Below are 15159 nucleotides of genomic sequence, written 5' to 3' on the forward strand. Positions count from 1 at the left end.
AGAGCAAAAAGTTCACGTGGAACAGATTCTGCTTTGGTGTCCTCTCTTTGCATTTGTCCACCACACAGTGTGTGTCTATATATATATATTTTTTTTTTTTTTTTTTTTTTCCCCTGGCTGTCCCCATGACCTCATGACCTTAGGCCCATTTCTAACGTAATTTCTTTCATTTCCTCAGTCAAGACATGAGTTATTTAACATCTTTAAGCTATGTGAGTTGTATTGCAATCCAAATTAAAACACCTCTGCAGTTCCTGGGTTGCTGTCTGCCTGTGGTGCTGGCTGTGTGGTTCACCCATATCCTTGCTCAGAGTCTGCCAGGACTCAGATGGCAACAGTATTGCAGCAAGTCAGTGATCAGCTGGCTTAATTAAAGCAAAATCCCTGCATCTTTCCCTCCTGGGGGAAATTCAGATGGAGATGGTTGGCTACAGCCACCTTCCCTGTGCTTATGGATGTTGGAGAAATGCAGAGGAGAGGAGGAGGATGTAAAGGAGGAGGAATCCTTATTCTGCATGGTTTACTTCACTGTTGCAGGAAGTGTCAATAGAAAAGCAGTAGATGGCAAGGATATTGGTTTATTTTATTTAGAAAATATAGTCCTTATCCACTTAATGGGGTAGAAAATCTATTTTAAGAAAACCCTAGTTTGGATACAAGGTGCTTGTCAATAGAAAAGTAGTAGATGGCAAGGATATTGGGGTTTTTATTTAGAAAATATAGCCCTTATCCACCTAATGGGGTAGAAACTCTATTTTAAGAAAGCCCTAGTTTGAATACAAGGTGCTGTAGCATCTATTACATTTGCAGAACCTTCTTGATGTCTGTTTTCAAGCATCAAAGGCAAGAAACTAGTGAATGATATATAACTTTTCTCACCTGCTTTGATTGTCTGTATTGTTGAGGCAGCCTTTCTGCAATTGAAGGATAAGAGTCTCATCAGGCCAGGACTACAGATCACAAAGGTTTCTTCCTCCCTTTCCCCTTTTTTCTTTCTGTTTGAGGCAGATCACTCTTCATGTTGCAAAACCCCCCAATTTGCTTCCTGTTTATCTGATCTTTGCGAGGGGGGAAAAAAAAAATTACCATCTACATTGCACAATTCTAATTACAAAATTTCTGCTGTCGTCTTCAAACTGCATTCAGATAATTTCAAGTGTGCACAAGTGGCTGAACACAGAGCTGTCTGAACCAGCAATCAGCTGGCATTGGGAGTTTTGAGCAGCCAGCAAATTGAATTGGTAAAATTCATTCTGATGCCAGCAGGGGGGGGTGCTCTTGACTGCTGCTGGTGAAGAGATTTCATTGAAAGTGCAACATAATGGGAAGGGAGTTTTGTAATAAGCAGTCATAAAGCTCTCTTGATTATCCAGCCTGTTAGGTTAAGAGGTACATTGTTCCAGGACTTTGTAGTGTGATGACAAGAAGGGCAGGGAGCAGAGCTTGCCATGGTGTAGCTCCTTAGCCTTGTAAAAGAAGAAAAAAGAGGAGAAAAAAAAAAAAAAAAAAAAAAACCTACAGGAAAAAAGCCCATATCACATTTAAATTCATCAAAGAGAAAAGAAGTTGGTAGCCAAATATCTCTGGTTTTCATGTTATTAAAACCTAACTCTGATGCTTTTCCCCTCATTGTCCAAGACCCTGAGAGTTCAGGTAGCTGAGCTCTGCAGAACTGGGTCACAAGCAAAGGCTGCAATGTCTCAGTTATGAATGTAACACTGTTCATAATAAAGATTTCCTAGGTTGGAGGTGGTCAGGTTTTCTTATGGGCAGTTCATGTTCTGCCCCAAGCTGGGATGTTGTATAGATATTTTCTATAAATTTTCAGATGCTCCAATCACCAGGGGTTGATGAGCAGCCTGGTCCATTGCTTGATGATCTTTAATACCTAGGACATTTTTCCAGTCTTTATCCTTTTACTCTGAGCAGGTGAATTCTGTTGTGTTGTTGCTGGTATTCTATTTGGGCATTTGATTTTTCTTTCCCATCTATAGTATTTCACAGGTGGTTTTTGAAACATTTTTCCAGTTTATGAAGATTATTTTAAACCCTTCTGTTCTCTTAAGTGTCTTGAAGACTCATCTGTTACCATCTAGAAGTTTTGCACTTTACTCTGGTCCATTCTCCAAGTCATGACTGAATACAACCTGTACTGAGAACAAGTTATCATTTGACAGAGAACTATTAATTAATAATCTGAGTGAAATAGATATTGCTGTCATCTGGGCAATGTTCCTCTGTTATGATACTGTCACACAGGGCAATTTCAAAAGGCATCCTAGACTTGAGATATGCCATATCCACTCTTTCCCCCATGCTTTCAAGGCCAGTTGACTTAAAAAAGAGGAAACTTGCACTGTGCTGGTGGATTTATGATGATGTCTGTGTTATTCACCTAATAATTTGTTTACTAGTTGGTTTTGTCTGTCTGGATATCTGTAATTTCTGAGATTTGCCTTTTCACCATCTCAAAACCAGAGTTTTGATGTGCCTTCAAGGTCCATCTTGAATGAGTTCTTGAAGGATAATCAGCAGAAATTTTAAGATTTGCCAGGGTAGTTCCTTTGAGGCACTCAAAAGTAAGTTTCAGCAGAGTCTGCTGACTTGCCTATATTCAGTTTACCAACTGTCCTGTAGTTAGTTCTTTGCATTTTTTGGTTGATACTCCTGTGATGCATTTGTTATCTTGCTTCTGAGAAATCTCAGTGTTTATTTAAAAGGCCCAGGCTCACCCAAGGAAAGCCTTCCAGGTGCCAACTGAGCAATGTCTGACCTCAGTTGCAGTCAACCTCAAACAGAGTCTTTGGAGGATAAATGATCTGGGTTTTTTTTACTTTATTTTTGACATAAATGTAAGTCTTTAGTTGTCACAGTGGAAAGAAAAACGTTGATCATGTAATCTCATTGCAAAGCAGTAATGACAAAGTTAAAAATCATAGAATTAGCCGGGTTGGAAGGGACCTCAGAGATCATCTAGTCCAACCCTTGACCCACCGGAGCAGTTGCTAGACCATGGCACTGAGTGCCACATCCAGTCTTTTTTTAAATGTCTCCAGGGACGGAGAATCTACCACCTCACCGGGCAGTCCATTCCATAGCCTAATCACCCTCTCCGTGAAGAAATTCTTTCTAATATCTAACCTAAACCTCCCCTGGCACAACTTAAGACTGTGTCCTCTTGTCTTGTTGAAGGTCGTCTGTGAAAAGAGTCCAGTTCCCACCTCGCTACAGCCTCCTTTCAGGTAGTTGTAGACAGCAATGAGGTCTCCCCTGAGCCTCCTCTTCTTCAGGCTGAACAGGCTAATCTGGTTTAGCTGTGCCTCTGAGTCTGAAATCACTGGTGCCACCAGAAGGCAATGTAAAAAGCTCTGCTGTGTGTAAGTTTGGCCCAGTTTGCCAGAATGACCATGATATTGTGTTTATATTAAACAGAGCTTTGTGCAGATACCTTCTTGGCTGCTCCTTAACCCCAGTCTTTGATTTGCCTGGTTTTGCCAGTTCTTCTAGATCAGCTCCCATTTCCAGGAAAAGTGAAAAACCAAACCAAAACAAAAAAACAACCCGAGTTCTTTCCCTATTTGATGTGTTTGGCAACTACTTGCACAAGCCTGCTTATTCTAAAATTGTAGTAAATGTGCTTCCCAACACAGTATTGTTGAAATGCAGCAACTGTGACACTGATCACAGCACTGGGGGCATTTTAACCTGAGCAGGGCTAGGAACTCCTTGTGACACAGAGACATGGGGACTTCTCATCCTGAAGCCTCCAGTCCAGTACAAAGTCTTCCATACCATCTTTCCATTTCTGTTGCATGATTTCTTTTGGTAAAGCTTTGCCTTTCCAGCTGTCATGGAACCATTAGGCTTTTTTTCTGGGGAGTGCCCCAGAAGCCCCTGTGCTCAGTTTGCTGTTCTTGTGCTGGAAACCATCAGAGAGCAATGCCTGAAACCACTTTTGTGCCCTGTTAATTACAGCAAGTGAAATTACTTCCAAGAGACTTAGCTGAAAGCAAAAGTACAAGACAGAAAATCACCTTTATCCTGGCCCAAACCAGGACACCACCCCAGCAGATTCAGCTGCCTAACCTGAGTGCTGATCAGCAGATTAACTTAACTTAATTTAACTTGGCAAGGAGCTCAAGTTACCCCCTAATAAAGCTTTTTCTTTCCCTTTGCAGGTGGTCAGTCGAGTGGCAGCTCAGCAAGGCTTTGACTTGGATCTTGGATACCGGCTACTGGCAGTATGTGCAGCCAACAGAGACAAATTCACTCCAAAATCAGCTGGTAGGAAAAGCCTTTTTTAATTTTTTTTTTTTTATATATACTACAGGTTCTGGGATGGTCATACTCTTACTAAATGCTACTTGAGACTGTTTTGCATTCTTTAGCAAAACCAAACATGTATTTGGTGGTAGTGGTGCTGTTGCTTTTAGCATTTCACTGACTGTTTTGAGGCTACTTCTGAAATTTGTGTTTTCCCCAACTAATGCTATTCATTGCCCTGTTTGATCTTCTAGATGAAATGTTGCTTTCAGAAGCACTGATGTTCAGTAATTTCATGGTGGGAATAAAAACAGTCAGGCCCCTCTGTCTCTGTAAACCATTGATTTTCTGTCATGTGTGAACCTCTAAATCTTTCACATTCACTCTGTGCTCCCTGATGTATCTATTACCAAACTTTTATTCCTTGACTGAATGTCTGTACAAAGAAGACCATGGTTTCTCATGTCTCTAGTCATTAGCTTTAGAATTTTGAGCCCAAAGTAGGTGGCAGTGTTACTGGTATAGTATTAGGTAGCCATTTTCCCAGTATTTTACAGTAATAATCTGTTACAGGGCTCTGATCAAGTAGCAATATTTGGTCATGATACATTGTCATTGCTTCTGTGCAGAATGAGAGTAGAAAATGTACTTTGGGGTCTTTCTGTTCTCACATGTTTGATTTAACTGGAGCATTTAATTCTCATTCTCCTTTTCTTAGCTGATGAATGTCAAAATAATGTGCACTGGCTTGGAAAACAGGCAGATAACTGTTCCATTCTAGACTGAGCATGGATAACTTTTCTGCTTTGTACTGAACTGGTGTGCAGTCCCTGGTTTAGAACATCAGAAAAGGTTACCTTCTTCCAAAACTGTAATTTGTAGTCAACTGATTGGGCATTAACATTTCTTTTCACGTTCCTTTTCAGTTTTTATCAGCCTCAAACTTCTTCACTCATGGCTACATTTTGTTCTAAGTCCTCTAAGCAGTTCCTTAGATGTGAAAGCTACTGCTAGGCTTATTCAGATGGACTTTCATATCTTTTGTAGGGAAAGGGATCTTTAATTTTAGTAAACATTGAAAAAAAAAGTCTGGTTTTCACCTGGGAAAGCTGTGTGGAGATAAAACATGAAGGTGACCAGTCACAATCTTTCAAGAAAGATTTGGAAAGGCTTAATTACCACATCTGAGTACATTAACATTTTCTGATTTCTGAAGCAACAATGGCTTTGCTCCCTCATTCAGCTTTTGCAAAGGTGTTGATATTGCCCTTTGCTTTTTTTGTAAGCAAGTACATCACTGAAAGTTGCCTTTACTGAGTTAAGTTGCTGTCAGAGGTGTTTATCTGTTGAGTAGCTCCTTTTTTTTTTCTGTTGCATCTATTGAACAAAACCTTCACCATTTCTTCCAGTCACTTTCCTACAGAAATTCCCTGATCTAGGTATCAAATGGCATGATTTCTAATGATTAAGCATTTGTTTTTCCTTTCCTCTTAGCTTAAGGGGAATTTACAGTGGTTTGAATTAATTCCTCGAAGTGTGAACTTAATGCTGCCAAAAGGGATCACTCTGGAAACCATTTGAATCCATCCTGTTTAGCCTCTGAGATGCAAGGAGAAGAAAACCTTTTCTAATTAAGGCACATTTGAGTAGGTTAACACTGGAGAGAAAATCCTTTCAAGGGCCATCCACTATGAGCATCTCTGTGCAGCTTGGGACAAGACCTGGTGGCTTCTGTCCTGAGGGTTGGGACACCTGGAGTGGCCCAGGAGGCTTCCAGCTCTGCTCTGTGAAGCAGGGGGACCACCCCAGCATCTTGTCCCTCGGCTCTGCTTGTTTGCAGGTTGAGCCCAACTGGTGGTCCCCTTGGTGACAATTCCCATCCTGAGCTTACTGAGGGACCTGTGCTGGCAGAAGAGTTTTTTGCTGCAAAACCATTTGAATCCACTCTGTTTAGTCTCTGATGTGCAAGGAGAAGAAAACTTTTTCTAATTAAAGCACATTTGAGTAGGTTAACACTGGGGAAAATATCCCCACCGAGTCCTTTCAAGGGCCATCCACTATGAGCATCTCTGTGCAGCTTGGAACAAGACCTGGTGGCTTCTGTCCTGAGGGACAATTCCCATCCTGAGCTTGCTGAGGGACCTGTGCTGGCAGAAGAACTTTTTGCTGCTTGTTTTCTGCCTCCCTGCAGGGCCCAGAAGAGGGAGGGTCCCCATGGCAGTGCTCAGGGGTCCCAGTTATGCCCTGCTGGAAGAATACTGGAGCCTGAGGCCAGAGGGCAGAGCACCCAGCTGCCAAACTGGGTTCTAGGGGTTACCCACACCCCTGCCTCATGCAAGTTGCCCCACACTGTTCTACCCTGCTTGGATTAAACCATGTGGATGGTAACTCCCTGATAAACTGAAGAGGTTGAGGAGGGATGAGAGGAGATGCAGATGGCAGATCCAGGGAGCAGGCAAGGATGGGGAGGAAGCCGGGAGAGATGGGAGGCTGGAGGCAGGTGGTACAGCAACCTTCACTTTGGGGTCAGGCAGCTCCTCGGCGTTTCCCATCCAGGACCGTTTGGTGTTGCTGAAAAACTGATGTTTTTTAGTCTTCTTTTACTCAGTCATTGATATACTTAATTTTTTGGTTTTGGAGACTGCCTGGAAGGGTAGGGGAGGCAGGGAGAATACCTGTGTGGGGTGAAAAGGATTGAAGAGTTGTCATGTGGGCTTTTAAAGAGTAATGATGATTTAATGACTGTGCCTTTTGTCTCTACTTTCCGGTGTTAGTACCTGAAATCATAGCTCTGCCTCCTCTCATTCTTAGAGCCGGGCTGCTGCATCTGGGCTTGCAGCAGGAGGTCTAATACAGCATTTCCCACCCGGAAGACAAAATGACAAAGCCTTTAAAAATAAACGTGTCTCTTCTGGTGACAGCTGCTCCCCAAATCATCCACGGCAAATTCCTTTGCTTTCTTGTGACACCTCCAGGGAATGGCCGAGCAGGTTCTCTGCCTGCTCCTTGGCTTGCAAACTGCAGCAACCTCAGTCACTCAGTGTGCCAGCACAGGGGTGTTCATGCATTCTGGTTCCTGAAGCCTGAAGAAAAGACCCTCTTTCTGAATAATGCTTATCTGGGTGTTTTCTGAGCATGGTATCTGCTGCTTTTATCCTTCAGTTTAGAGGAGCTTTGCTTTAAGGTCTGTTTTTCAAGTAAAGTGGAGTTCACCGATCAGAGTATTAAATAAATAAAAATAAACAAGGAGTAATATTCTTTTTCTGAATTTTTTTTTTTTAATCGAGCTACTGAACTGCATTGCTCTTGTAGTTACTTTTGCTTTTGTCAGGAGGCCAAGCTGAGGCCAGCCAAGGGGACGAGAGGATGAGCTCATAGAGGGAGCTTTGTCAGGCAAGGACAGTGCTCAGGAGCTCTGGAAAGAGAGGGAGCAGAAGAAGCCTCGGGGCAGAACTGTGCAGAAAAGGAAAAAAAGGTACTTTAGCAATCACTGAGAAGCTACAGCAAACATGTGATAGCTTGGATGGGCAGCTAAGTGTTAGATGTTTGATAGCAGAGCAACCCCGTTTTGGTATTGCTTTGTTTTCAGCCCCTTAGGCTCTGCATGGTGTGCTTTTGATTTTCCTTTTCAAGAGTGGCATTGCTTAATGATCTTAAGTTTATATGAGGCACAAACTAAAACTTTATAGTGTTTGATGACTTTGCATTATGGGTTTTTTTATGTTTGTTTGTTTCTGTGGCTTTAATCATCGTAATATAACTGTAAAATAATAGGGTTGTTCTTAGTGGGTCTGATACCACAGCTGTGAATATATTGGTTAACAAAGGTAATTTGCATTGAGAGAACAGGCAAATGGTGGTGTTGAAACATCACTGGACAAGATACTGAGCCCTAAGGTATGTCCTGACTGGGGTATATTGTTTACCACGTTTTATTGCCTTATTTCAAAGCAATAGTATAGATTGGGCAAATTGTATGTTGGTGTATCATCAAATCAAACTTGCAGAAGGACAGAAATGAGGCTGCAACATAAATGAGGAAAAGGTAGGAAGGGTAACCTCTAGATTATGGGGGACTCTAAGGCTAGATGAACACTTTGCCTAAGTTTCCAATAATAATGCTCCTATTATCTGCTGAGGCAAGGTGAGTAACAGGATTACAAGTGCAGAGTGGAAATTACTACAGCCAAAGCTGGTGGCATCCCTCCAGCTTGAAGGGACTGAGTGATGGACAGGTCTGCATTTGGAAAGAAATAGCATATAAATTGTCAGTCTCAAGCCTAACACCAAAGATTTTCAGCAGATTAAGTCAAAGGGGTCTCATCTGAATCTAGAAGAAATACAAATGCTGTACCTGTACTTAGGAAAGTGGCTGAGTGGGCAGCTTGGTTCATTAAATGAAAGCTGGGCAGAGTTATGAAATGTATGTAAATATTAACATATGAATAACTTAGACCATGAAGAGCTGTAAAACTAAAGGACTGTGTAGATACAAAAACACAAGGGTGTAAATTGAGTAGGTTATTTCAATTGGGGGGGAATTCTGAGCTATTGCATTTGGAATAAGTTCTCAGTTAGAATGATAGCAGAGAGGGAGGGAGCAGAGGAAAGGCAAATGGAAAATCAAACTGCCTTTTTAAAGATAAAACTCAATAAAGGTATGAAACTGACTGCATAACGTGGTTCTTGATGTAACTGGAGGCTGGTTAAGAACCTTTAATCTGTGTATTCCTACATTATTTCTACATTTCCATGCAGCTGTCTGATGCAGTGATACTTACCCTGTCCACTTGACACTTCTCATTAAAATAAAGGCATCGTTTTTCTTTTAGCTGTTACCTTCTGAAACAGCTTTTGATGCAGAAAACTGGCTACATTTCAGGTGATCTCCAGGTTCACTTCCCAGCTCTCAGCACAGGTTCTCCCTGTGTGCCATTGGCTGCTTTGCTCTCTGTTTCATAGTTTTGTATCTTTGAAGCAAGGATAATAATACATCTTCCATCTCACTTTTATTTATCTGGTTTAATTAAATTGAGTATAATACCTCTTCTCCTGCAAGTATCTATCCAGTGGAGCCACCCTTTCAGCTGGGATACTTAAGCTTAGTTACCAATAAGAAAATAATTCTGATCTGGAACATATATTGGGAAGATATACATTTGTTGCAACTAAGGCTCTATTTCCTAAGGATTTATAGTGTGAGTACTGAAAATAAATGAGTGATTTATTCAAAATTCATTCAAATTATGGGTTTAGTTTCATTAGTTTCTGCAAATAAAGTCAGCACCTCCCCTTGACCAAAAGGAAGTGCAGTCAGTACTGGTGTTTAGTGTCAAGCAGCATTAATTTATATCTGTAGTCTGTGAGAAAAGGGAATCAAAAGCTGACTTTGACCATTTCTCTTGGCCATGAGTTTACTGAGAACAAAACTCTAAAAGACCTGAAGTTCTGACACTTGTATCCTGTATCTTGAGAAGCTTTGTCAGGTTGCCTTTGCCACCTGGCAGACTTGTCAGGAGTCACCTCTCAAATATCTCAACAGAGCATCTGAAGAGCCTGCAGCGTGGGAGATGCTCTTCCTCACTGGACCTTACTGGGCTGATCTGTTTCTTTTCCTTTCCCCTGAGATGTCTGCTGCTCATGCATTTGGTCTGCCTTCCACTCTCAGAAGAAAGAGATCATACTTATGTCAGACATCCACTGTCCTCGAGCTGGCAATTCCTCTTCATCTTTCATATGAGTTTTAGGACCTGGTTCCATACCTATGCAGATAGGTGTTATTTTTCTGGAAAGGCAATTTACTTCCTTTTTGGCATTCACTGCTCTGTTGTGTTCTTGAACAGCTAAAAGAGGTGGCATGGCTGAGCTGCTTTGTTCTGTCTAGCCAAAATCTCAGGTGGTGCATCTGGCCTGTTCTTTTTTGACATTTGACAAGTCCTTGTTACCATGGTACCAATTCTGACTTTGAGAGATGTAGCAGTAAAACTCTGTTGCCAGGTTGGAACATTTCTGCACTAATGCCTTTACTGTAGCATGTAGAAAAATTGCACAGACTCAAGTACAGAAACAAGATAGCTTTGTTGGGTTATTGGGTTGTTATTTCAGTCAGAGCCTTGGATTTTCACAAGGATGCTTACCTGGATGCTTGTTTCACTGTGGATTTGAAGCTACCAGTCAGAGTAGTGTATGAGCCCATCATGCAGTTCCTGGGAGGTATCTTTTCCTGGTGTGCATGACATACTTTTGCTTGGGCCATTCTCCAGCTAAGATTTGTGTTGATTTGTATCACTTCTGTCTTCTGCTTCAGGGCCCCCATGGATTTGCTGAGAGCAACTGAAAATTTGGTGATCGAGAGAGTAGGGATTGAATGTAGATATTTGCTTGTCTTTTGGCTTGAGTAACATATCTGTCCCTCTCAACATGATTTAAGTCACAAATAGAGACTTAAATGGAGACTTAGGGAGAGAGGTAGCTGTGAAAAGATAGATATATTCACAGGGGAGAAGAAAGCAAATGCTTGAGAATGGCATTTGCCCTTTACAAGTTCCCTTTTCTCAGCTTTCAGCGTGCAGCCCTGGATGTGTTCCCTTTTGCATCTAAATGTATCTCACTGCCAGTGCTCTTTTATCAGCCCCTGTGTCTTGGAGGCATTCAAAGAAGTTCACCAGGAGTCCAAGTATGAGAACAGTAACACAGCAACTTCCAGGAGGATTGGTGCTTTTTTGTTTTTCTTGCTGGAGGGCTGAACGACCGCGAGCAGGAACTGTGCAAACAGCTCAGATCATCCAGCTCCAGGACAGGAAGTTCACTTCTTAAATACAATTGAGATTCCACTGGTTGAAATCTCAGATCTGTTCCTAACTCCTGCAGGTTTCTCTGCAGCAGGGTCAGCTTGGTAAAAAATATTCTTGCTCTGAAAACTTTAGAGAGGACACTGTGAAACGCACTGCTGCCTAGACAAGAAGTCATATGTGGTATTTCAGTTTAAAAAGAGAGATTTCCATGCTGAGAAGTCTTACTGAAAAAGTGGTTTAGTGTTTCATCTTATTAATGTTCATGTTCAAATTCACCTGGTCAGGTATATGGATGGCCAGGTATTTACCTAAGTGGTATGTGATGAAATCCATTCAATTAAATATCAGTTAAAGAATAATCAAAGAGCCATAATGATTTGTCAGTGTAGATTGTTCTACTTTGTATGAGTCTTTGTGCCACAACAGGGGAGAGGATTCAAGGAGAAAGCCCTTTGGCTTTCCATTGGCAATCCAATTCCATTTGGAATGGATTTGAGAGCCATTAAGTAATATATTCCCAAAACAAATGCAGTATTGTTCCTTACAGTGCATGGTTTCTGAGCAGTGAGTATGAAGTGTTCGATGAGGCTTCTGGATTGTTTTGCTTTCATGGATTCTTTCTGTCTCCCTTTACATTGACACATGTAAAGAAGAGCATCAAATTTGCTTTCTTCTGCAGGTTTTCCAGATGTTGAGGTAAATGCTCTTTTACCTTTTGATAGATTAAAACTGCAGGGATATCTGTGTCTTACTGTGAATTTCTGTTAATATCCTAACAAATCCATACTTTATTTATTCCTGACACATCTGTACATGGTAAATCATACCTTCTAGCAGTTACCAACACCTGACTTGAAGAATAAATGGAAGAAAAAAATTGTGATGATTTGAATCCTACTGCTGTAACTTAAACCAGGCTTTTATGCAAGTCAAAGAAACAAAGTCTGTGATGGTGACTTCTGGAAGATGTCTCCATAGTTGGAGCTGTTGTTGGCACTGGGACTCAGACGTCAAAATTCCTAATTAGCTGGAAGGAAAAAAATGAGTAAACATTAAGATGGCTGGATATTGTGCAATCTTAAGCAAATCTCTTTGACTCTTTTATCTGTCTATATAATAGGTATCTCTGTTGTACCTATGCTTTCTCTGTTGTTGGGAATGGGTTTCTTCTGTGCACTGTCACAAAGAGCCACTATTTCTTTGTGTTTTGCATGAACTGAGTATCTTGGACTTCAGAGAGTCATTCTCAGCAAAACTTGAAGCTTTTCATAAGAAACTTCCTATGAAATATGTAATCAAACAAATGGTTAAATGCAATCCTCTTCAATATATCCCTTGTTTCTTTGAGAAACATCTGCATTTAAAGTGTTCTGGGGTTACCAATTTTTCTGGACAGAACAAATCACAGATTTTTCCATCTTGCCTGTCTGTGTTGTCATTCCCAAAGCCCTGTTGAGGGCTCTGTAGGTTCCAACCTGCAGTCACAGACACAGATTCCTATTTTCAGGTTCACAGCCTGGTTTAAAATGTGCATCCTCTATAGCAAGCTCTCACAGGAAACATAAATTTCAGCATGTTTAAAGGCAAATATTACTGACTTGGCTTTGAACTCAGTAATAGAAGGCTGAACAGGGGCTGCTCCCAAGGAGATAAATTGAGCACTGAACATCTGGGTACAAAGCAGGCTATTTGCTTCTTGTGTGATAGTCTCCCCAATGACTGTCTGGTCAGACCCAAATGACATTAATCTCCCTCACTCTGGAAGATACTGTCTTTCCATTATAGGAAAAAAAACAAAAAGAAGAAGAAACAAATGAAATTATTTAGTGTATTTACTACAGAAGCAATTTCAATTAAGGCAAAAAACCAGGGAGACCTGTAGGTTCTCAGTGTGAGAAATGGCTGGCTGCTGGTGGCAAATGAGATTGGGAGATGTAAATTGTTGGAAATCTGTAACAGTTGCTGTCTCCCACTGGGAATGTTGGAGTGGTCCTAGTGGTCCGTGAAAAGCCAGCTACCACTGCAAGCAGTAAGGGAGTTCTGCTTTAGAGCTCTTCTAGAATTACAGCCAAAATGTGTTTGTTCCAAATAATTAGCAGTAACTGCAGTTCCTGTGAGCAAAGGAAAAACAACAAGATCTTGGAGTTGTGTCACTGCTGTGTTGTCTTGTGAGTGAAAGCAAAGGCTTGGTGTAGATTTTTGTAATTAGAGTCAAAACTGTGAAAATCTCCTTTGTTCAGTTCTGACATCTAGCATGCTTTCCAGGACTGTAAATTGTTTTAAAACTGTGATTTAAAATTGAGCTAAATATGCATAGAATACCAAGGATGAGCATCATTGTGAGCTGGAGAAGGGCTGGGCTGACTCTGTTGTCTAACATGATCTGTATCAGTCTCTGTGTGATACACATCATGCTGGAGGGGAATTTTGTAAAGAAGATAAAACTGAAATGAAGATCTGGAGGAAATGTGAACATAAACGTGCATCTTTTGTGAAGTAAATATATTTGCACTGTGGTTTGATAACATACTAGAAACTTGGAATAAGTCAGGTATTAATTATAAATGTTTCCTCATGAAAGGAAACCATTTATTCTGCAGGTGCCATTAAGTCTACAAAGGAGAAGAAAGAAAAAACAAAGTCTGTAAAGGATCATTGTTCTATTGTTATATTTATTTGCATAGGTGATGTTTTTATCTGCCTTGCATCTCTCTGTCCAAAACTCTTTACTTACCACGAGGTCAATAAAGCTGGAAAGGTCACAGAGGGACTGAAAATCCAAAACTATGCTTGAGAAGGCTAATGTATGCAGAAACAGCTGTCTCCTGTAGTTCTCAAATTACTTTTTTAAGGTTCCATGTCTAGAACCATGGTTTCTTAGTGATGCCTTTCCTGGAGAGAAAGCTTCAATTGCTGGCTGCACAGGAGGGTAAGAAATTGTAGATTTGGTGTTTTCATCTGTCCTGCACATGAAACAGTGTCCATTCTTCTGGCAGCTGTTTGGAAGTTTTTAAAGCAGTAGGAGAGGAGATTTAACAGAGCTGCAATGGGTTTATTCCCTTGTCCTGATGCAGCAAAAAGACACAGAGCAAAGCAGGGAGAGGTGCCAATCCATGGAAAAGGACTCGTGGCTGCCCTGCCTGCAAAGCTGGCAAATTGGAGACAGATCCAGTTAGTGTGGGAGAACCTGAATCTTAATCTAAAAATAGAAATTTTAGGATGAAAAATCTCGATGTGTCCAGGGAAACCCAATCATGCTGTGCTGCAAAGTCCAAAACAATAGGAATGTGATAATGAAGTTTTATGAGAGCTGGAGGTAATAATGTGCTTCTCATTATGGCATGTGCCAGCTACTAAGCAAATAATAACCCCCTAACTAAAATTATTAGCTAAATAATTTTTTTCCTACATCTCCTTCAACCCCAATATGTCAAGCTATCTTAACAAACTAAACGGCTTTAAAAGAATTATATCAGTTCTGTCACTTTAAGCATATTGCTTTAGTAATCCAACTGGCATGTTCTGACTCTGTTCTTGTCTCCCGACACACTCATGAAGTAGATGGATAGTTGAATTTATGTTATCAGCTTTTTCTTCAGTGTAACTTGAGACTGGACCTTTTTAAACATTTTTCCAGTGTTCTTCTGAAAGCAGAACAGGAGTTATGTGCCAACAGCTTTTGAGTAAATGAAGGACCCTCTCACTACACCCACCCACAAAGAAATCAGTGACGTTTCTGTTGAATGGTTTTTTAGGACCTCTTGTTTTTTTAGTTTTGCCTTTACCAGTGCAATTAATGCAAACTACATAACAAATCCTTTGCTGGGACAGTTGCTGGGTGCAGCTTGGGTCCCTGATAGCAGTTCCATTACTGGTGTCTCAGGTGCTTCCCAGCTGTCCCGCCCTGTGGTGGGTTCATAGGATCTGGGCAGGAGGACTCTGTTAAACAGCCAGAAGCTCTTCAGAATTACTCTCTGACGTTCCCTGTTTTTGAGTACCTCTTTCTGTAGTGCTTTTCCATAGTCAACTCACCTCCTTTCTGTTTTTCTCTTCTCCTTGCACTGCTGTATCCTTTAAAATCCACCATGAACTGCGGAGTGCC

At 41.1% G+C, this 15159-nt stretch overlaps 1 protein-coding gene across 7 annotated transcripts in view; it reads left to right on the forward strand.

Moving 5' to 3' along the window:
• Positions 1-15159, forward strand: part of ZMIZ1 (zinc finger MIZ-type containing 1) — a 282504-nt gene that overhangs the window by 154696 nt on the left and 112649 nt on the right. For all 7 annotated transcript variants that reach the window (XM_030452945.1, XM_030452939.1, XM_030452941.1 and 4 more), the window contains exon 5: positions 4179-4284. In XM_030452945.1, the coding sequence (XP_030308805.1) occupies positions 4179-4284 (106 nt within the window). The remainder of the gene's footprint in view (positions 1-4178; positions 4285-15159) is intronic.

The sequence above is a fragment of the Calypte anna genome, chromosome 6, assembly GCF_003957555.1.
Source record: "Calypte anna isolate BGI_N300 chromosome 6, bCalAnn1_v1.p, whole genome shotgun sequence".
In the NCBI taxonomy this organism is placed as follows: domain Eukaryota; kingdom Metazoa; phylum Chordata; class Aves; order Apodiformes; family Trochilidae; genus Calypte; species Calypte anna.